At 39.2% G+C, this 23,326-nt stretch overlaps 1 protein-coding gene across 1 annotated transcript in view; it reads left to right on the plus strand.

Annotated features, from left to right (window-relative positions):
• MICAL1 (microtubule associated monooxygenase, calponin and LIM domain containing 1) overlaps window positions 1–23,326 on the plus strand; it is a 64,708-nt gene that overhangs the window by 2,709 nt on the left and 38,673 nt on the right. Inside the window, exon 2 of the mRNA XM_060773203.2 lies at window positions 20,654–20,948. Within this exon, the coding sequence (XP_060629186.2) occupies window positions 20,685–20,948 (264 nt within the window). The 5' untranslated portion in view covers window positions 20,654–20,684. The remainder of the gene's footprint in view (window positions 1–20,653; window positions 20,949–23,326) is intronic.

Here is a 23,326-nt window from a genome sequence, read left to right on the forward strand (position 1 = left end):
GAACTTTTAAGGTTTGCTATGCTTACATTCGCTTGGAGTCCCTGTATCAGGAGAAAGTTAGAAAAAAAAGTAAGTAAATAAGTAAGTAACTTGGATAACATTTGGATGTTTAAACTATCTCTAAATGCTCCACTGATATTTGAAGATACTATAATGCTAAACATTCGGGGACTGAAGGAAAATGTCTTGGTAGGGCAGAGTTCTTATTCAGGGGTGATGTTCTCAATTTGCTCCCTTCTATACCCCTAATCCTGTTACTCTCTCCTGAACTTGGTTCTCCTTTTGCCTTGTAGACAAGCAGGCACCGTATCTGTAAGAAAAGCAGGGCACCTTGCCTTCTGTGCCCTTTGGCAGCAGAAGCCAAAGCTACGATAACGTTGCACCTGGGCAAAGGGAGTTGGCATTTCCTGATTCTCGCTCTTACTTCCTTTAGGCCTCAGGCAGCTTGATTGCTGAACTGAAAGAGAATCTATCTACTGTTTAGTTTTGGCCCCTTATAAATATTCCCATAAGACAAGGGCCCTTGCAGAAAATGGGAAATGCTTTTTTTTTTCTTTCTTTTTTCCGTGTCAGGAGCGACTTGAGAAACTACAAGTCGCTTCTGGTGTGAGAGAATTGGCCGTCTGCAAGGACGTTGCTCAGGGGATGCCTGGATGTTTGATGTTTTACCATCCATGTGGGAGGTTTCTCTCATGTCCCCGCACGGGGAGCTGGAGCTGACAGAAGGAGCTCAACTCACTCTCCCCAGATTTGAACCGCTGGGAAATGCTACCCGATGCCTTTTCCTCTTAGGCAGCAAAGAGAGGAAGAAGAGTAGAACAGAGCACGGTTATATGAGCTGATGAAAGTCTTTGCTCGTTAGAATTGGGTTTCCATTGCAAATTTTTCTTTTTGCATATACCCCTCGCTGTCTGCCTTGTAGAAATGCAGAAAGGGAGATTAGGATCTAACGCTTCCTCACTAGCCCCATAGTGAGTTCAGAAAACCACTTCCTGCAGGGCCCAATATAGTACTATGTGCTGCAGTTTGTGCAGCTTCTTGTTCCTGCTTAATAATCCAGATGGGTCTCTTTCTTTTAAACAGCCAGGTGGCATGAAGGCTTGTGACTCTACAGTTATAGAGTTACAAGCCTTGAATCAAATGTGGGCTAGTCAAAACTATGGTTAGGTGGATCTGTAATTGGTTAAGTGAATGAACCCAGAGGGTGCTCACCAATGCTTCCTCTTCATCCTGGAAAGAAGTGACGAGTGGAGTGCCATCAGCAGGGTTCTGCCCTGGGCCCGGTCCTGTTCAACATCTTTATTAATGAGTTAGATGAAGGGTTAGAAGGCACGATCATCAAGTTTGCAGATGACACCAAATTGGGAGGGATAGCCAATATTCCAGAAGACAGGAGCAGAATTCAAAACCATCTTAACAGATTAGAGAGATGAGCCAAAACTAACAAAATGAAGTTCAGTGGGGACTAATGTAAGATACTCCACTTAGGCAGAAAAAATGAATACAGAATGGGGGATGCCTGTTTGACAACAGTGCATGTGAAAAAGATCTTGGAGTCCTCGTGGACAACAAGTTAAACATGAGCCAACAATGTCATGTGGCAGCTTAAAATGCCAATGGGATTTTGACCTGCATAAATAGGAGAATAGTGTCTAGATCCAGGAAAGTCATGCAACCCCCCTATTCTGCCTTGGTCAGACCACACCTGGAATACTGCATCCAGTTCTGGGCACTGCAATTGAAGGGAGATGTTGACAGGCTGGCATGTGTCCAGAGGACGGTGACTAAAATAATCAAGGGTCTGTAGAACAAGCCCTGTGAGAAGCGGCTTAAAAAGCTGGGCATGATTAGCCTGCAGAAGAGAAGGCTGAGAGGAGACATGATAGCCACGTACAAATATGTGAAAGGCTACAATAAGGAAGAGGAAGCAAGCTTGTTTTCTGCTGCCCTGGAGACTAGCACGCGGAACAATGTCTTCAAACTACAGGAAAGGAGATTCTACCTGAACATGAGGAAGAACTTCCTAACTGTTCAGCAGTGGAACTCTCTGCCCTGGACTGTAGTGAAGGCTCCTTCTTTGGAGGCTTTTAAACAGAGGCTGGGTGGTCATCTGTCGGGGATGCTTTGAATGCAGTTTTACTGCTTCTTGGTAGGAGGTTGGACTGAATGGCCCAAGGTCTCTTCCAACTGTATGATTATATGACATGGCATTAGTCTTTGCTGTTATATCTTATAACTGTTATACCTTATATTTTACTTCCTTAGCAGTTTGTGTAAAAATACTTGCATGCTTAAAAATCAATAGAAACCTTAATCCAAATGTGTGCTCTTTAGATTTGATACTGTCATATTGCAGACTAAGAGCCCTAGCCCTGTTCCCTTGGAACCTCATTGCCTAAACCTCGCCTTCAGTTCAAGCATTTTCCTGGAAGGCAGAGTATATACTAGAGTAAACTCTCTTTTTAACTTGTTTCAGAAGATAGTGGACCAGAGGCTAGCCACGTTACTCCTTTGGATGTGTTGTTAAGTGGCAACAAATCAATTTCAGTTCACGATGACCCCATGAATGATAGACTTCCACGTCTTTCTTATCATCAGCTCTTGCATATTCTGGGCAGTGGCTTCCTTAATTGATAATCCATATGCAATGCAGTTTTCCCCCTTTCCTACTGTCATCTGTCTTACCAAGCATTGCTGTCTGTTTTAGTGAGTCATGTCTTGTCATGATATGTCCAAGTCTCTGTTTAGTCATGTTGGCTTCCAGGAAGAATTATGGGGAGATTTACTTTTGGGTCTATTTATTTGTTTTTATAGCTGTTCACAGTATCCATAAATCCTCTCCAGCACCCATCTTAAATGAGTTGATTTCTTCCTATCAGCTTTCTTTACTATCCAGCTTTCACAAGTATACATAGAAATAAGTAATACAATGGCATGAATCACCCTAACTTAATCAGTCAATGACATATCTTGATACTTCAGGATCTTTCCTAATCCCTTCCTTGCTGCCATTCCAAGTTCTAATCTTCTTCTGATTTCTTCACTGCAGCCTTCATTTTGATTAAAAACTAAACCAGGGTATGGAAAACTTACTTGAACTATTTTAGTGTCTTTAACATCTACCTTAAATTTATATAGAGCATCTGTGAGTGTTATCTTGGTTTTCTTAATGTTCCTTTTCATTCTCCCCTCATTTTGTCCCTGGCTTCTGTCCAGTGTGCTTCTGGATCCTGTTCAATTAGACCTAATAGTGCAATTTTTTTCTATTATCTTTAAATTCTAAGTGGATGTTCTTCAGATTTTATTTTGGCAAAATAGTTGTCTTAGTGTTCTTCTTTAGTTTTGCCCTGATTTTTGATATTAGCAGTTCATCACTCACTTTCTGGTTTTGTTTTATCATCATCTCCTTCCAATGATGTATATTTGATTTCTATATTGATCATCACGTGATGTCTGTGTATACAATTGCCTCTTTGGTTGCTTGAAGAATGTGTTTCCAATGGCCTCACAAGATTAATTCAATCACTCTCCTGACTCATTTCTTCATCCTAGAATTTTGATTCTGTTTTATTTCCTGCTCTTGCATTCCACGATTAACAAAAAAGAATCCTGTTTTAGTATGTGATCCCCCTGACTCCAGCACAGAATCTTTAAATTCGTGTTCCTCCTCCTCTGTCTCTGGGTTAAGATTAAATTCATGAATTTTCCTGGAAATCTTTTTGACATGATTTGGTCAGACCGTCACTAAAGCATTCCTCATTATCAGTGACACCCAGTTTATACTTAGATTTTCATTTTCTGATTACAACTCTACATAATTATCTGACTCAAAATATGTCATTCCTGTACAGTTAAACTTGTTTACCCTAGTATTGCAACATTGACATATTCATTTCTTGTTTAATTATAGCTAGGTTCCCCAATTCATGCCTCTCACATTCTATATCCCTATAATACATTGTGTCCAGTTTTGGATTTTCCTTTGACTTCTTAGTTCATTAACAGCTGAACATCCTTTTGGCCTGAGTCCAGTTGCGTCATTTGCCACAGCATAATTTGTAGTTTTCCTCTGCTTTATCCCAGTAGCGTGTTGTGTATCTTCTGACTTAGAATTTCATCTTCTGACACTATCTTCTGTTTCATTTTGGATTATCTTGTCATGGCATTTCATAGTAAAAGACATTCAAGGGGGATTTGCCATGTCTCCTTCTGCAAAGTATTAGCAAGTGTTAGTTATGGTGCCACTGTAGTTGTCTCTGAGAGATCATCCACCAATGCCACTGCCTATTACTGCTGCTGCCCAGTAGCTGTTTACCATATTTAGTTTGGCTCCTCAGCAAAAGCCTGTCTTTACAAAGAAAACCCTACCAACAGCACTGCTGCCATCAGCATAGTTCCTTGCCTCACAGGAGAATGCAATCTCGCTACTGCAGAAAGTTAGTGCCATGGAGTCTCTAATTCTTTGGATCACAGATTCTACAATCCCACAGTCTGCACTGGTGCTTGGATTCAGGATGCTCCATGGATACCAAAATCTATAGATACTCAAGTACCATTATATACAATGCCATAGTAAAATGGTGCCCCTTATATCAAATGGCAAAATCAAGGTTTGATTTTTCAGATTTGTTTTTTGGAATCTTTACAAGCCATGGATGGTTGAGTCTATGGATACAGGATACATAGTACTGAAACAGATATAAATTATACATAGCCAAAGGGCTTGCCAGTCAGATAAAAATTAGGGCTGGTCAATTCGTTTCGTTAATTCGTAATTCGTTAAAAAATTCGTTAATTTTTGAATTACGAAACGATTACAAAACTTTTTTTTAAACCTGGAAGTGTTTTTAAATATCGAAACGGCAGGCGCCAAAAAATTTTGTATTTCCGTCCATTTCGGAAATACGTAAGATGGCCGCCTGCCGATGCTTGCTGGGAGCTCTCCTCTCTCGGCGCCGGCTGAGCAAGTGAGCGAGAGGGTGAGCGAGAGGGGCGAGCGAGCGGCGAGCGAGCGGCGAGCGAGAGGGCCCGCCAGAGTGAGTGCCTGCCTTCCCTCCTTAATAATAATTTTAATTTCTCCTCCCTATTCTACTAAATTAATAATTAAATTTAAAAAATATTGAAAAATATTGAAAAAAAAAGGGCGCCATCTTTACAAAATGTTTTGTAAATATTTACGAAATTTCGTAAATACCGAACTTTTTTTTTGGAAAATTTTGTAATTATTTTAAATATCGAAACAAAAAAACCCCCCAATTACAAATCGATTTTAGAAACAAATTTTTGCGTTGTTACCCAGGCCTAATAAAAATCATTATCTTTTGTATCCACCGTACCAACGTTCTGATTTATCCAGTGGAGCAACTGTTTCTCTTTAGCTGAACTCTGTGTTCAAACAGCTAAGCAGAGCTACAGATGTTCCCTGGACTGTTGTCGTCGTCGTCATCATCATCATCATCATCATCATCATCATTTCTGGTCCCTAGGGACTTTTTCATATTATACCGTTAGAGTTCAGGGGTTTCTCTTTAACTGCTATGGCGTCATGCTCTGGAATCCAATGAGTTGCAGTTTAGGGAAGGATACTTAGAACACTCTGCCAAAATACTCTAGTGCCTCACTAATCTACACATCCCAGGATTCCATAGTATTGCAGGTGCAGTGCGAAAAGCATTTGCACAATCATTCTGAGCATGGGAGGGATCAATAATTAATTATTTCCACGATATTTTAAATCTTTTATTTAGTGACTTCATTTTTTTCTGAAAATAATCTGCTTAGGCAAAGCACAAATCCAGCTTGGGGTACTTACTTGTGGCATTTTTTGAAAGTGACGAATGATTTTCAGTAAAGCCCTGTCATTTCATGAATAAGCATCTGCCTATTTCCTCTGAGTGCCTTTGTGCTCAATAAGAAAAAAAAAACTTGCACAGGATTTCTCATTAAGTCTAAATTAAGCTGTTAAGATGCTTTCACAGATTGCATGGAGAAGTCTTAATAACGAACCTTTGCTTTTATGCCGGATGTGCTTATTGCATCTGCATTAACCTATATTATAGACACGTCTGTCATAGTGTTGAACTAGAGGTGAGGAATGTGCAAGCCCTACAGATCAACTCCCAGCACCCTTGACCAGCATAGCCAATGATGACGATCGATAGGCATTGCAGTCTAATACCTGGGGGACTATATGACATATTTTAGCATTAAATGCATTTGCAGAAAACAGAATAAAGTCTCGGGCTTATGGCTTCCTCCTCCTCTTTCTCCTGCACTTTGTTTTATAAATCTAAATGCTTCCTGTTCCTTTCTGATATTGCTTGCAACAACAGGGGAGAATGCTGACACTTTAAGGAAAATAGCAGGGCATTGCTTTTGTAGGATATAAAAGGGATAATTACTAATGTAGGCATGTCAGAGTTGTAGGTTTTTTGGGCAGTATGTCAGTTGTCCTGCCGATCAGTATGCTGCAAAATGTATCTCCTATTGATATGTTTAAAACCACATTGCAATTAGATGTGGTCATTCATCACCATCATTTGTGAAAGTTTGGCATTTCCCTAGATACAAATAGAAAACAGGCTGTAATTGGTTGAATGGAAGGAGAGTGTATCTCTTTACCAGAATAGTCATGATAGATAAGAAACAAATGCACTTTATGGCACCATTAACTGTTCACATGGCAGGTTATATCTAAAGAAGGAAATCACCCTCTGTGATTTATTCTGTTATCTACTAAAGGTTTAATATTTAAATATACCTCCTTGGGACTCTTTGAAATGCTTCACTAAGTAAGCCCAGCAAGCTACTTTCTATGCAGATTGTTTCAAGCTCCTAAGGGCTTGTTCCAATGAAGAAAAAACTTTGAATAAATTTCCTCTTACCCCACAATGGGGTTGTTTTGACATCTCTTAAGACTTGAGTTGGTGAAATTGTTCCAGGATATCCTTATGTCAATAGGAGTGATTCATGATGAGTTTGTTATGAGCAATGGTGAGTCTGTTGTCATTCTCCCCTGTTGCTTGCCAAAGAAGTGAATTATCTGTATTACAATATCCAACCAAGGTAAGAATAACAGTTATAGATAAGCATGGCTAAACCTTGATACTTGCTTTCTCTTCTCACAGATCATTGTATTTACTATGGAGGAGGAAGTGGGAAATGTTTCCATCTTCTAGCTAGATTTCATTGCTGAGCAAGTAAGAATTTGTTGTTTTGAGTTCCCAAGGTTTTTAAAAAACCCAAAATATTTTAAATATTTTGCAACACACTCCCAGAACTAGTTTATGATTTGTAGATGGGGTTCTTGGTCAATGAAACTTGGCCAGCCTGGTAAACAAGTTTGGATAGAGAATTTGTAAGTGAGAAAGACTATGGAGGTGGATTTGGGTTTCTTGTTTTGCAAAGTATAACTGATAAAAAATAAGGATATAGATAGTAGAATGCTTTTTTGATATTTTAAGGTCCTCGCAGCTTCATATCAGGTTTCTGAAGGAAGGCCTTTCTTCATGTATACTTTCTTTATATATACCATGAGACCTTCTTCAAAAGCCAATTATTTCACAAACACAACCTCATGGAGTAATGTGTGGTGGACAATGTGGCTACAGACAGATAGCTTTAGTTCCTTTGGTGTAGAATTCCTCCTTCAGAAAAGTTTATAAAGTGACTTTAAAATGCAAAAATAAATATGGTGTTTCTGAATCTCTTGGAACAGCAGAGTTGTTTGTTTTATTTCAGGACAAAGTCAAAATTACTTTAGGTGCTGATGAGCTTTATTTTATTTTATGTATTCATTATTGCTGAAGCTATTTATTTTCTATTGACCTACAGCAGCCCCTAGATGATGAAAAATCAAAGGCCCTTAATTTTCAGAGCCACGCAAAAGAGCATAATCTTAACTGTTTGTTGGAGACTGAAAGGAATGAAGGCCAGCTTGACTTTCCTCAGGAGGGAGTTCAAGTTGGTATGCTTTTGCAGAGAAAGCTCAGTCATATGTATCTGCCAACATAGCATCAGAACGTTAAAAATAATATGGAGAGCTTCAGACCCATTGTACTGTAATCAAGGCTTATATCTAGGCCTTTTGACATCCCTTGTGTTGCCATGCTTTAGGTTAAATAGCTTCCTTTGACTGAAAACTAGAAGCACATGACGAGTACTGTTGCACAGAGTTCCCAATACTCTTTCCCCACAACAATATTCTGCACTAATTCCAAATAAAGAAGGAAGATTTGGTTTGATTAAAATAGAATTGGATATGAGCTGGATCGAGATTAGCATTTTGTAGAATTAGCCCAATAGTAGATGGCCTGGTGCACTCATGAGTGAGATACTGATTTACTTTTGTATTCATAGTAAATTTATTTACTTATTTTTTTCTTTCTGGTATTTCTATCCCATTCCTTCTCAACCCCCAAAGGGGGACTCAGGATGACTTCCATTTGGCAGCAATTTGATGCCACTACATATTTATTATTTATTTATTTATTTACTACGCTTATATACCGCAATTCTCAGCCTAATGGCGACTCATTGCGGTGTACAACATAGAAAAACAGGTGCAAAATACATAGTGACAAATAATCCGCAGTACATCATTAGCAAAACATCTCATCAAAAACATCAACATATAACAGAGCAATATAATAACAATTCAAACAATAAGTAAAACATTCATTAAAACAGTAAAAAACAGTATTAATAGCCGTTTTGGTTTTACTTAAACTGAATTTGAGTAAAACCAAAGGACCAAATTTCGAAAATGCGAGTTGTGACAGCTAAGCGTATGGTCACAGGAGCTATGTAACTCCTGTTTCGACTTGCACCGAACTGCATTGAGAAATATGGTAGGTTGTCTGTATCCCTATGTGTCACTTCTTTTGTGAACTCCCTTGGGCAAGAGTTTCTTAAATGCAGCAATACTGCGTGTTTTTGACACACACAGTATTGTCTTTAGGTTTCTGGCCTAGACTGCTGGAATTAAAATTCCAAAGTATCTGGGATGCTATCATTTTCCTGACCACATATTTAGCAACACTTACTCAAGATCAGTTATCATAGATTGCTTACTCCTGTTAGCTATCTCATTGTGTGACTATGATGTCGTAGTTTCTGCTCATAGCAGACTTTTGGTAAAGAATATACTAATCTGTAGTTTTGCATATGATGTCAGGTTGCGAAAGTTACCTTCCAGAGTTAGAACTTTTGGAATACCCCACCCAGCATGGTTCCAGAGTAGATAATGCAGAAGTGGCCCTAGATCCCCAGTTTTCATGAGTCATATCTGAGAAGGAGATGAGAGTGCAGATTCTCTATTTTTTATGAGTTTGGCTCTAGCCAAGAGGAAACAACAATGTGCACATCTTTAGCTAGTAGAATAGCTCCTTAATTTCAAAAAGAAGATACTGTATGTTTTGTGTGTGTTTATTGTGAGCAACTGTGGCTGGCACTTTATTGCTTATTGACCTCATCAGGAACCTGAGTAACCTCAGGGTCTGGGATGATACTGAGCTGGAGCCCTGGTGACATTACTAAATATTTGGAAGGCTCTAACACTGCATTATAATAAAAACTTTATTTATATCCTGCATCTATCTCCCTGAGGGGACTCAGGGCATTATATGATAAGCATGGACTCAAATAATGCAGTTTAAATGTATTGAACTTCATGATATGAGTCTACATCATTCTCATAACATAGTTTTAAACTGCATTATATGGCAGTGTAGATTTATTTCAAGCATTTGTACCCCATCCTTCTCAACTCCGAGGGGGGACTCCAGGTGACTTTACAATAGGCAACCATTAGATGCCAAACATCAACTCAAACAATCATAGTTAAACAACAGTTATAAACATTCAAAAATTTACATTTAATTTTAAAAAATTGATTGGGCTTGAGTTCTACAAATGTTGAGTATCCATGAGTGCAAAAGAAAAACAGTTCTATGGCACCTTTGGAAATTAGACCACATGCGGATAGCCTGGGGGTTAGGACCATTGTAGAAAAAAGCATGTTCAAAATAGCTACCTGCAGTAGTACTCTGACTCCTTACGTATGCAGTAATAACAAATGAGTTGTTCTAAGGTCAAATGGTTTCCTACAGCTGTTCCAGTAGTTATTTCTTCCAGATGCATCTCTGTCTAATGAATTTAATGAACAGGAAAAATGTGACAAAGACAAATGCTATCTTGGCACACTCTTGGTACATTCACTTGCTGCTACAGAGTGTTTAACAAGCTGTGCCAAACCTGTCTCTGTAATTATTATCACAAGTATTTATTGGTTGAGGAAACAACCGGTTGCTTAGGACATTACATAAATAACTCAAGGGTGGTCAACAGTCTCATCTTTCCTTTATGTCTAGAGGTAGATTTAACACCTTTTGATTTCTTGAAATTTACTCAACAGTGCCAAAGGATGTTATTCCAAGCCCAAGTTATATGCTTCGATGAGCATGTGGCTGATGACGTCTAACATCTCCCTCGTGAATTTAAATATATTGCTTAACTACCTGCATAGTGCAAAGTCCTGTGTGAAAAACAACACCACATTGAATAGAAGAGCTCTCCCTTCCTCCATGCATAGAATCTAGTGATGAACAGGAATATAAGGAAACACAGAATGAAAGGGAAAGGAAGAAGACCTTTGATACTGGTGTCATGGGCAGTATACTGGTGTCATGGGCAGAATAAGGAAATACCAAACAGAAGGGGAGATTAAGTTACATCATAAAACAGTAAAGGGTTGCTCATTCCATAGGGCACACACGGAACAGGAGAGGAGTGGGATTGGGTTCAAGTTCACTCTAATAACACATTGAGTCCTCTTGGGGAGATAGGGTGGAATACAAATTTATTATTATTATTATTATTATTATTATTATTATTATTATTATTATGTGAAATGTCAGCCAGGGAAGTCTGTGCACACAGCTATATTCTCATTGCTTAGCACCTAACCAGGACTCCTGTGTATAAGAGGTTTCAATCTAATGAAGAAACCAGAGGTTAGAGTACAGTCAGCCTTTCACATTTGTGGGAATTAGGGATACAGGGTGCAACCAAAAGTGAAAAACAACGAACTAAAAAATTGCTAATTTTTCCTGAGAGAACACTTTCCTAATAATATGTAGATCCTTCAGGGTGACTCTCTGGAGGCTTCTGGAGGCTTTCAAACAGAGGCTGAATGGCCATCTGTTGGGGGTGCTTTGAATGTGGTTTTCCTGCTTCTTGGCTGGGGGTTGAACTGGATGGCTACGAGGTCTCTTCCAACTCTATGATTCTATGACTCTGTGATCAACTTCCAGCAGCCTTCCTATGCCCACTCGGATAAAAAAAGTTTTCTGATTTGTATCCTGTTTGTTAATTGTGACTTTTTCTTTTGGTTCCTTCTGTCCAACTACTCAGAAGTAGTTGGACAGCCTCCTACCTGTATAAAAGTGAGCAAAGCTTAATAATACATGGAGGGATTACAGGATTGCTTGTTTGGTGAATAAAGAAAAAATTTCCAACACAGGTTGAAATAATCAAAGGTTGGTTTCTGCCAAACATTTGAAACATCATACTTAGCATAAATGCAATACTATATAACTCTTTTAATGCTTTGCTTTTAGGGATAACATCTAAATCCTGAAATGTATGTATGTGAGGAACATATGCCCCCCTCCAGATGTTGTTGTTAGAAAACTTTGATCAGCTCGAGTCAGTTGATGGAGATGGGGTCTACAAGTTGTTAATCTCTACTCTAAAGTAGTTTTTAGTGTTTTATAGTTTTACACCACACTAGGAGAGAAATAACTCAACAAAAATGTGCCAAGAGCTCCTGAGTGTATACAGTCTCCTCCTCCACATGGCATGACTCAGTGGGCTGTCAGGCCTCTGCATGGTGCATATGTTTTGCATTTCAAGTCTGTTTAATGCAAGATGTCTGAGAAGATGGCACACAAGCTGGAATGTGAAGGAAGGCAGGAATTCAGTGATTATTGTTGCTTTTTGCTAAATAAGCTAGTCATTCAGGAAATGTATAAACAATTCTTAAAATAAATTGCAAGTTTCTAAAAGTACTGCAGAGTTTATTTGTTATCAGGTAATATTGCAAGCAAAGTACGATGAAATGCATTTTCTTTATGTTTTCAGGATAATGGGTGGGAAGAGGGAAGCTGAGCATTTCCCTTGTGGGAAAAATGTATGTGTCATGCAGAAAGAGCTGGAACCTGGCCTTTGGATGACGTCCAATTTTTTAAAAGCCTTCTCTTGGACATGTCGTTGCCGAGGGATCTCAAAATCATGATGAAATCTAGGGAGGCTAATTGGAGCAAATTTTGAAATTGGGATTCAGGGACATGATGGGATAAATCTAGGTGTGTGTTATGTCCTATCCATTGAAGGTTCCAATATGAACGTTTCCTGACACATGCCATTTTGTTTTATTGTATATATGTATATTACTTTATATTTTTGACCATTGTTTTTTGACCGTTGTTTGTGATCCTGTGTTCTTGGGCATAACTACGGTGATAGGGCTCTCTTGTAAGGGTTAACTTTGATTACACCATCTACCCAAACCCCTATCTTTTCAGCCTGGAAATACTCCAACCAGAGGGTTTCCAAAGTGCTGCAGATCAAGGCACTAGAAGTGACGTCTTGAGTTCTCCCACAGTCATTGCCTCTGTTGAGGGCAGGCAACTGGGAATCTCCCTCGGGATCATGCTGCAAATGCTTGTCCCAGCGCTTGGAAGACTGCTGCAAACATGTTGGAATATACCACTAAAGCACTCCTGAGAGATGGCCATTCAACCAAAGAGTGGAGTATCATCTGCCTGCACAGCTACACCCTCACACTGCCTGTTATGTGGTGAAAGAAGCCCTTCTAATGAGGCTTTTTCTACTGCATAATAGTTGCCATTGCATAATAGCCCCTCCCCCCCCCCCCCCAATTTTGGTGTGACTATTATGCGATGAAGCACAGTTAATAATCTGTTTAGAATGATGATAGTTTTCTGTGGCATTAAAAATATTGAAAAGCATAAAACCAATAACAGTAACCCCTCTGAATCTATAGTGATTTGGTTCCAGAAGCTACTACAGATGCCAAAAAGCAGGCAATTATATCTCATATTATTTATTAGCAGGAACATGTAAGTGGACACATTCATGATACCATCATTTTATGTATATGATGTGAAGACCCACAGTTGGTGGAAATTCATGATATAGACCTTTGTCCACTGTACTGTTCATCTATTGCTAGGTGAATAAATGTATATATCAGAGAGGGGGTTCTGTTTCTGATGGTACAGTATTTGAGAAAAGTCGAGAGTTCCACATTGAGCAAAGTCCTGAGCAAGAATCTCTATGTATATGTGTCTTCCGGTTGCCTTTTTTGGCAACCCCATAAAAAAATAGGATTTTCTTATTAAAGTAATACTCAGTGCCTTTGTCTGATATATATAGTCTGTAGTACCTACCTGGTATTCTCCCCTCTAAGGACTAACCAGAGCAGACCCTGATTAGCTTCCAAGATCAGATAGGCTGTGGTACCTTGAGGATATTTAGACCTACTCATCAGAAAATCTCACCCATACACACTGTTGCTCAAGAAATAGCTGGGAAGTTGCGTGAAGCAGAAATAGGACTTCCTTTTCCTCTTAGTCCTTTCACATCCCATACTTACCTCATGTTCCCCAAAGTCTGGAGTATATACCTTCCTTTCTTTGACCACATTGCATCAGCCAATTGATATGATAGTCAACTTAATATTTGAAAATGTCATAGAAGAAGGATCAGGCTTGTTTTCTGCTGCTCCAAAGATGCAAACCAGTGTATCCAGATGTCAAGAAAAGTGATTTCATTGAAATATTAGGAAAAAAAATATTGTTAGTAAGAGCTTTTTGACAGTGGAATTGACTGTCTCATTAGGTGGGGTGGGTGGGTCTTCTTTTGAGGTATTTAAATAGAGATTGAATGGTCATCTTTTGGGGGGAGTTTTAGTTGTATATTCCTACATGATATGGAGTTCCATTATGTTCCCTTACACAGCTTTATAATTCTATGATCAGTGAAAAATTTGGTGCTCACTTTAGGTTCAATTTTCCCAAGTAATCTTATGTAAGAAATACATAATTCCTCGACAAGAAGAGACTTTAGAGAAGAGTCAAGGAATATAAAAGACTTTAGCAAATGGAAAAAAAAGTAAACAGTTAATGTGTACACGTGTGGGGTGAATTTTAATAGGGCGCCTCTCTGCTTGTAACAAAAGGCTTACTGGGCGTTCATGTATTTGGCATACATGACTTGCCTAAGTTTAGGAGCAGCATTGTTTTTATTCGCAATGACACAAGACAGGGCACATAGAAGCATTACAAAAGAGCTGGCTCATTTTTCTAACCACAGTCCCTCAGTTTCCTGAGTAACCCTCCTTCTTCATTCTGTACACATTTTTCCCACTACTTCATGGCTGGAAACATCCTGCCATTTCACAAGTCGGTCTTTAAAGAGGACTGGGAACTGTTCAGGCCTGGAGATTCCTAGAGAAAACACCTCTCTAGGACTCTCTAGGGCAGTGGTTCTGAACCTGTGGATCCCCAGGTGTTTTGGCCTACAACCCCCAGAAATCCCAGCCAGTTTACCAGCTGTTAGGATTTCTGAGATTTTAAGGGCAAAACATCTGGAGACCCACAGGTTGAGAACAGCTACTCTAGGGCCTCCACTGCAATTCATTGGTCAATCACTGATAGAGCAATGAATTGTGCTGGGGAACCTAGCTAGAGTCATAGCTGGAGAACCTAGCAATTCCTAGGGAGGTGTTCTCTTAGTATAAATATAGCATTTTTTTATTTGCAGTTTTTCATTTCCACAGGAGACTTGTGCCACTAAACACAGTGAATGTGAAGGGATTACTGTAGTGATAACCCACTTTATAGGGTAGTTGTAAGAAGTGCTGAGACACATAACATCCAACATGTCACATGGAAAACTGACACACATGTGGCCAAGCAATGTCAAAGTGCAACTAAGATGGCAAAAGTTATTAACGAGGAAGAACATGCAAGCCAGGAAAGACTTCCACAATTTTCTTGTGCCCAAGCTTACAGAAATGGGTAAGATTCTACCTCTCTTCTTCTTTTCTTTCTGGCCCCTTCTACACTGCCATATAAAATCCAGATTGTCTGCTTTGAACTAGATTATATGGTAACATAGACTCATATAATCCAATTCTGTATAATCTGTATTATATGCAGTGTAGAAGGGGCCTCTCTCTCCCTCACATTAATAGAGCACAAACTACTTTTTGCACTTTAAACTCATTTTGCAGGAATTGAAGTAAGCAGAGAACAAAGGAGGTAAGTGGAAGGATAAAAGAGAAACTGGGACATCTCAAAACAGTTGAAAAACTAGGGCCCCTTCCACACTGCCTCTATATCCCAGGATCTGATCCCAGATTAACTTCTTCTTCCTGATTGTCTGGCAGTGGAGACTCATATAATGCAGTTTAAATCAGATAATCAGGGATCAGCTCCTGGGATATAGAGCACTGTAGAAGGGGCCCAGAATGACAGGATTAATTGGGACTATCCTTGCCATGTTGGAACAGCTGGAGTGTGTGTGTGTGTGTGTGCGTGTGCGTGTGTGTGTGTGTGTGTTATTTAACATCCTAAAACACAACATCAGTTTTAAATAACTTTACAGTTAATGACCAAAGGCAGCCAGGAGCATTTGTTCAGTAAAAAAAAACTAAAAAAAAACTAGTGCAGGTCTCCAGTCTTTATTGGAAGCTCATTCCAGACTGCACTTCCATACCTTTCTGGTTTCTGAAATAAAAGTGGCTACATTGCGTATTGGTTTAAATTCACAACTAGCATCAAATGGAGCTTGAAACCACTGAGAAACCTCAAGCCAACATGGTCAATGGGTTTTCTAGAAGTTCCTCTGTAGTTTACCAATACAGACAAATGTAGTCACTTCATGTTTTTGAATAATCTTGCATGTGTTAACCATCATACATTTGTCTTTTTAAAAACTGTGGTAGAATAGAAGGGATCCCACTCCCATTTTTAGTTTGTGCATCTACACTATCCTGGTAATCTTTTGAAACTCCAGATGTTATTAGACTTCAGTTCCCATAACTAGCTGTTGTAGTCCATGGTGGATGTTGAAGCCCAGCAACATCTGGAGGGTTACATTATTTCTATCCCTATGCTTCCAACTGTTAGTGGTGTTGCCAACTATCAGGGCCCATCCAGACATTACCTTTATCCCAGAAGCTCCCACAGCAAACAGGAGGGTGGCCAAAAGCTGTTTCCTGTAAATACAGAAGCAATAGCTACAAATGGCAAAAAATGCAGGATTTTCAGGAGCAGGAATATCCCCGTTCTGAGCCAAACATCCTCATCTTCAAATTTCTATAGGTCCCTGCACTTGTAAATTATGGGATTTTTTTTATTTGGCTTGGTTACCAGGTTTTAGATGTCTGTTTCTGATTGGTCAGTTCCTAAAAAGAAGATGACAGTTGAGTATAAGGCGAAAACTTTGTTTGTGTGCCAGAAACTTCATGAAACATGTGGAGGGCACATTTTTTCTGGCCAGGTCGAAGTTGTGGCCCCCTAGTCAACACTGTACATTTAATTCACAACAAGAGCAATCAGGAACACATATGTACAACCCAGGAACATCACTCTATCTGCACAGATGTCCCTTCTGCTTATATAACCCAGGAATGGAACTTATACAATGATTTGCATCTTCACATGTTCACATCCTAATTTAAAAAAAGAATAAACCACTGAATTTTCCTGTGGAAGTCTTGCGGTGACCATCTTGGGAGCTACAAAATCCCACAACAAAGCAGCAAGTGTGAACAACAGAGGCAGAAATACCGGGACCAACAGATCTGTATCTAGACATCTTCTCGGGTCCCAGCGTGTTTTTTTTTTGTTTTTGTTTTTTTTTTGCCCCTGAGTAAAGTGCACGATTTGGTGCTGTCTGGAACAGCCCTCAGTCAACATAATGCAACTGAACTACAACTTTTACTCTGGGTGGAATCAAAGCATCCTCTCCATGGTTTATTTCCAAAGCATGGGCAGAACCATAAGACCTTGCCCAACATGCTCCTTCTGATCTCACACTGAATTCAAAGGAAGAACCTGGGTATCTCCTTGGTGAAGGGTTTTTCTGGGAGCTGTGTAGATACTGATGTGGTAATTAAGGGAAAATATGGAAAATTTCTGCTGTGTGTGTTTCTGAGGAACCACAACTACTTCTGCACTTTGGTTAGGTCTCTGGTATAGTGCTCCTGCCTCCAATTGTCTTCCCTGATATGGCTTCCTTCTAAACATAGTTTGATGCAAAATTTGGCCCAGTGCTTCAAAAACTAACTCTTTTGAAATTCATAGTCAGCATGTCTGATTAAATAGATAAAGCTAATAAAATCCTGGCAATTGTAGTACAAAGATTAACTTTTCAAAGCTCTTGTATCACCCAGAGAAACTGCTTTTATTGTGTGTGTCTTGGTAATCATGACAACCTAATTTGCCAGGAGGGAATTATGAAAAAGTAACATTCTTTCAGCCTAAAAGGAAGTCAAGGACAAACCTCCTCTCAATTAATTTTGCCAAGAAATCTCCAAAGATAAGTTCAGTGTGAATCAGAGTCAGTTTGAAGACACAAAGCAAAATTCCATGACCTGTGCAGGTTGGAATAGCAAGAGAAATGATTTTGTTCTTAACCAAGCTTAACACACTGGCCAAAGCATTTTGTCACTACCTGAACTTAAGCTCAGGATAATTAGATCTCAAGTTCTTATCTCTGGTCTGAAGCCTTTGTGTGCTCTTTTGCTTCATGAGATAACATCTTAGGCAAAAAGAGGGAAGACCACTGTTTCCCCGAATGGCAGCTCTGCTGAAACTGATGATGAATCGGAATCTAACATATAATTAGCCCATGGCTTCATCCCAAGACTTTTGAAACACTGCCACAGTGACTCTGATTCATAGGTCAGTATATCAACCACTGGACTATAATAGGCCTAGTCATGAACAAAGAAAACAACACATGATCTTGTATAGCAGCAAAAATACAAGATGAACATTTAACGATGTAAGCGCTCTTTAGCCTAACTTAAAGGAAGAAGATGTAGTGGTGCTAGCCTGAAATATTGGTATTCAAAGGGATCTTGTGGCACTTTTGAGACTGAGAGAAAAACGTAACATGAGCTCTCATAGATTTAGTCTACTTGTTGAAATGCATGTGAACTGGTGCCTAGGAACGTGCCTTTCTGAGTAGACTATATGAATAGCCACAGAAATGCAAAACTTGTGGGTATGCTGATGGGGTGACAAGCTCAGTTTTAATTCTGGTTATTGGAGGACAAAGACACGAGTGGAGATGTTGACTAAAGCCAAGATGAGTAGATAACCCTACGAATGGTGGAGAATTATTGGAATGCAGTGTATTGCTGGCTGGTAACCAGAAAGAAAATTTAATAAACCAGCCAAGAGAGCCCTCATGAGGCTTGGGTGTCAATAGGAGTTATAATATATGTAGTGTGCCAGGAAATCATTGTCTCTGTTCAACCCATTGTTGATGGACTAGAATTTGTGGATATATTCCAGTTCGGCTGTTCCTCTTTCTTTTGTAGTTATTTGTTCAATGACAGCTGTTTTAAGCACAGAGACAGAATGCCCAAGAAAGTTGATGTGTTCTGCAACTGGTTTTATGTACTCCTGTTCCAGGCCCGTAGCCAGGATTTCGTTTCGGGATGTGTGTGTGAATTTTTTTCAGGGGGGTTTCGGGGGGGCTGAGTTTCGGGGTGGGGGCTGAGTCTGAGTGAAAGAGGGTCTAGCCTAGCAAACCTTTTGTATCATTACCCCAATACCCCCATGCATATGGGATATACTGAGTATGGTGATCAGATCATGATATGAATAAACATAACAGTTTAAATAATGCACCAGAAAGGCCTTTTCGCAAACCACCATGAGAATTTCGGGGGGGGGGGGGCTGAAGCCCCTCAAGCCCCCCCCCCCCCCCCCCCCCGGCTACATGCCTGTCCTGTTCCTATTGTCTGTTTTATGCCCATTTATCCTCTGGTGCAGACTGGCCTATTTACCCATTGTAGAGTTCTGAAGGGTATTATTGACAGAGAATGGCATATATCACATTTGAAGATGAGCAAGGGAAAGCAGGTCCAGTATTGTAGATGATATGATTAGGCCCTATGACATTTCCCAAGTAGATTTGTGGGCAGAGTTGGCATCTGGTTTTGTGGCAAGGTTTTGCATCTGCCCCCCCCCCCCCCCATCCATATTGTGTGTCCTCCTGTAGTTCAATAACTTTTTTGAGATTAGGAAACTGTAGTCAAGCAAAAGCCTGTCTCCAAAAGCCAAAGGAATAAGAGAGGTATGTGGGAACCTAAAAGCATAAAGAAACCTGGGAAGCGAAAGTCTTTTAGTCAAAAAGCCTGAGTCGTTCTACTGACTACTAACAATGGCAAGTAGAAGTAGTAGATTGGCTCCTGCATTTTTGAAGAGATGCGAGTTCACTATCCCAATGAAAACTTGGCACAGTGTTTCTTGGAACATTCCAAGTGCAATCAGGATTTATATGCTTGAATGCTCCCCCCATACGTAACAGTAACAACATTTCTCATATGTAATACATCAGCATCTAAGTAAACATTCTTGACACATTTTTTTCAACTCCTGGAAATTCATTTTTGTGTGTGCTGTAAATGGGACAGTGTTCAAATCCACCTTTCCCTCATTCTAAAGTGGTGCAGTCTGAACATATCATCTGCTTTTCTTGCATATGTAGATCTGCTCAGATGAATCAGAAATTATCTTAGATCATTATTACCAATCACTTATGTGTGCCTAGACAAGACCTCCTCTTATATTGAGAACTGCTCTTATGCCTAAATTGGAATGTATTTTGAGTTCAAATTTAGCAATGATATTAAACAGGATCTCCTCCTATGAACTATCACTGAGATTAAGATCGTCTGGGGAGGCCCTGTTCTCAGTCCCGCTTCTGTCACAGGCACATCTGGTGGGAACGAGTGACTTCTTAGTGGTGACCCCTTGGCTGTGGAGCTCCCTCCCCAGTGATATTAGAGCGGTTCCCTCCCTCCTGACCTTCAGAAGGAAAGTGAAAACCTGGATCTAGGGTCAAGCCTTTGAAGATTAATCTATAGTGCAATAATAACCTCGAAATACATGCAATTGATCTTTGGAACAGCCCCGGATTATGACTGAGGATGGTGTAATTTTAATAGTGAATTCAATGTTTTATATGTTTTAATGTGCATTTAATTTTAATTGTTTAAACTTAAGTGTATTTTAATTGTTTGTTGTCCAAAGGAATTGAATAGTTGCCATCTGTAAAGCCGCCATGAGTTTCCTTTGGGGTAGAGAAAGGCAGGATACAAATAGAGTAAATAAGTAAATAAATAAATATGTGTAACAATGTAAGAACATAGAAATTTGAAGACGTCCGGTTTTTTTTCATTCTCTTAATTGAAAGACACAGTTGATTGCAACTGCATCATATGGTCAGGTCTAGTACTGCAGATCCAAGTTTCCGATCTTCCCAAAGTATAGGAATTGCTCATGTTTTCTCTTTTACCTCCTTCTCCCCCCCCCCCCCACCCCAGGTATCATTCTTGACCCTCAATTGCCAGGAGGATGAGCCAACAGGATGAAGAGCAATCCAATCTGTCTCACTCCCTCTTCGATGCCTTTCTCCATGCCAAGCAGTGCAAAGAAGTGCTGGACAATTTTGAAGCACTGTGTCAACACCTGGGGCTGGAGCACACTGGCCAGCTCCAATTCTATCACAAACTCAAGTCTTGCCTCAACTATTGGAGTGCCAAGGCTTTGTGGACCAAGCTAGACAAAAAGGCTGGACACAGAGATTATGGTCAGGGGACAGCTTGTGCCAACACCAAGGTAAGGAGGCAGAACATGGTTGCCACAAGCAGAGAAAGTGCAACCTGTGGATAGTATGTGGGTCAATTGTGTCCACATTGTGGATCCTGACACAAAGGAAAACAACCTAGCATGTTTTTTAAAATGAAGAGCAATGCTAATCACTCCCCTGCCCCTCAAAAGAACATGTAATGTTGCAAGTTTTAAGAGCTACCTTCTCCTTTCACTTTTGTAATTTGAATGTAATGCCTCTGAATCTAAGATGACCAGCCAAGTTATCTCAAACAAGTTAGAATGCATATGACTGATTTTTGAAGTGATTGCCAGAATAAGCCTTAAATGTATGCCTGCAAGCCCTGGGAGCAGAACTCGGAAGTATGAAAACAGCTGTTGGAATGCCCTACTAACAGGTCTTTTACATGCCATGACTTGTTGGATGTAATCTCAAATTGGGGAGCACAGGCTTCAGCCTAGTCCCTTGAAATCTCAAATGTTTGATGCAGCATTCAGGGCACTGGGTAATATAACAGGCAGTATCCATACTGATGGTGATTAGCAAATAGTACTAATTATACAGAGAAAGGAAACTCGGTTGAAAGTGAAACAGCTGAATATAGAAAAGGGCATTTTAGTGTTCAGGAAATTCAAAACACAATTTAAAGAAATCTAAAAAAGGAGATGAGGGGTTCATTTACGCTGGTGAATTGCAGTGCTATGCAAGAACATAGAAATTTGGCTAAGATGACGGAACAGATGAGGACTGAATATGACTACATAGTTTTAAAATTTTTATTGTTCACTGGTTTGATGTTTTTAGATATAGTGTAATGTGATTTTTTATTTTTATTGATGTATGTATTTTATACATGGCATCGAATTGTGCCAATTGTTCGCCGTCCTGAGTCGCCTTTGGGCTGATATGGGCGAGGTAAAAATTATATAAATAAATTAATAAATACCATGAATCTATAGTATTCTGGGATTTTCAGTGTAGGGATGCGCATTTAGAATTGTGAATCAGTTGCTCCGCAAACTACAATTCCCAGGACACCATAGAATAGAATAATGGTGGATATTAGTATTATTATTATTATGTTTTTCTCCCTAAATGGGACCCTAAGCAGCTCACAACATTTGAAAAACCAACACAAATCAACCATGCATATAACAATAAAACCAACTATAAAATAAAACATAAATAAATATTTTAAAAATCATGTTAGAGTGAAACCATTAATTTATTTTATGAACAAATTGTAATTGTTCTTACATTTAATTATACATGTACAGCCCTTGCAAGCTACTTTGAGTCTTGCTCCTGGAGAAACGTGGCAAATTAAATTGATAATTCAATTTAATTTTGTGTTGCAAAGAGCTTACCTTCTACCACCAAAGCAAAAGCAAAAAAACCAAAAACAAACCCTTTGTGGACTATTTAAGCAGCGGTTCTAGGACTGGCTGTATAACAAATGTTAATTTGTCCTCTCATGTGAAATGCTGATACAGTCAAGTTACGCTCTTTGCTCTGGCAGTTTAAACAAACAGGAAGCATACATTTATTACAGTAGTTTGAAAGGATGCTGCTTCAACAACTATATTGAGAAAAAGAGAAAAAGAGGGAATGGTTTTGAAATAGCACAAATCATGGAGACTAGGGCTGGGCGGTTTCGTTTCGTAATTTTGTAATTCGTTAAAAATTCGTTATTTTTTTTTATAACGAAGCGATATTGAACCATTCAGGAGCAACTAAAAAATGAAACGAATTTTTCCAATTCGTTTCGTAATTGTTTCGTTATTGATTCGTTATTGATTCGTAAATGTTTCGTTATTATTTCCGCATGTCTGGTGCAAGTTTTAGGGTTGCTGTTTGTTTTCTCAGTGAAAAAAAATATAATTATCACACCAACAGTCAACAACAGAGGGAGAGGGAAGCTTCAGAAGTTTTTTGCGCGATCGCGGCCGCCATTAACGAATCGATTCGTAATCGATTCGTAATTGTTTCATAATTGTTTTATGATTTCCGAAATTTCGTAAATATCGAACTTTTTTTAAGGAAAATTTCGGAATTCTTTTAAATAACAAAACGCAAAAAACCCCTAAAAACGAATCAAGTTTAGAAACAAATTTTTCCGTGTTTGGACAGCCCTAATGGAGACATCATGGAGAGAAAATGTTTCACTTTTCAGCAATGATGTCATATGCATATGTAAAAACCAGTGATGTTTATGTAACTGCCTGGGAACTCAAAATCTAAATATAAATAATTTAGTGGCAGGATAAATGCATTCCCCCTGAAATAAATTATTTTATTTATATTCTCAGGAGAATAAGAATGCTATCTTGAAGAAATATTATCCATCTCCTTCAAAAGAGGTGGGGAACATTTGCTCCTCCAGATG

The sequence above is a fragment of the Anolis sagrei genome, chromosome 4 (genome assembly GCF_037176765.1).
Source record: "Anolis sagrei isolate rAnoSag1 chromosome 4, rAnoSag1.mat, whole genome shotgun sequence".
NCBI classification, from domain to species: Eukaryota; Metazoa; Chordata; class Lepidosauria; order Squamata; family Dactyloidae; genus Anolis; species Anolis sagrei.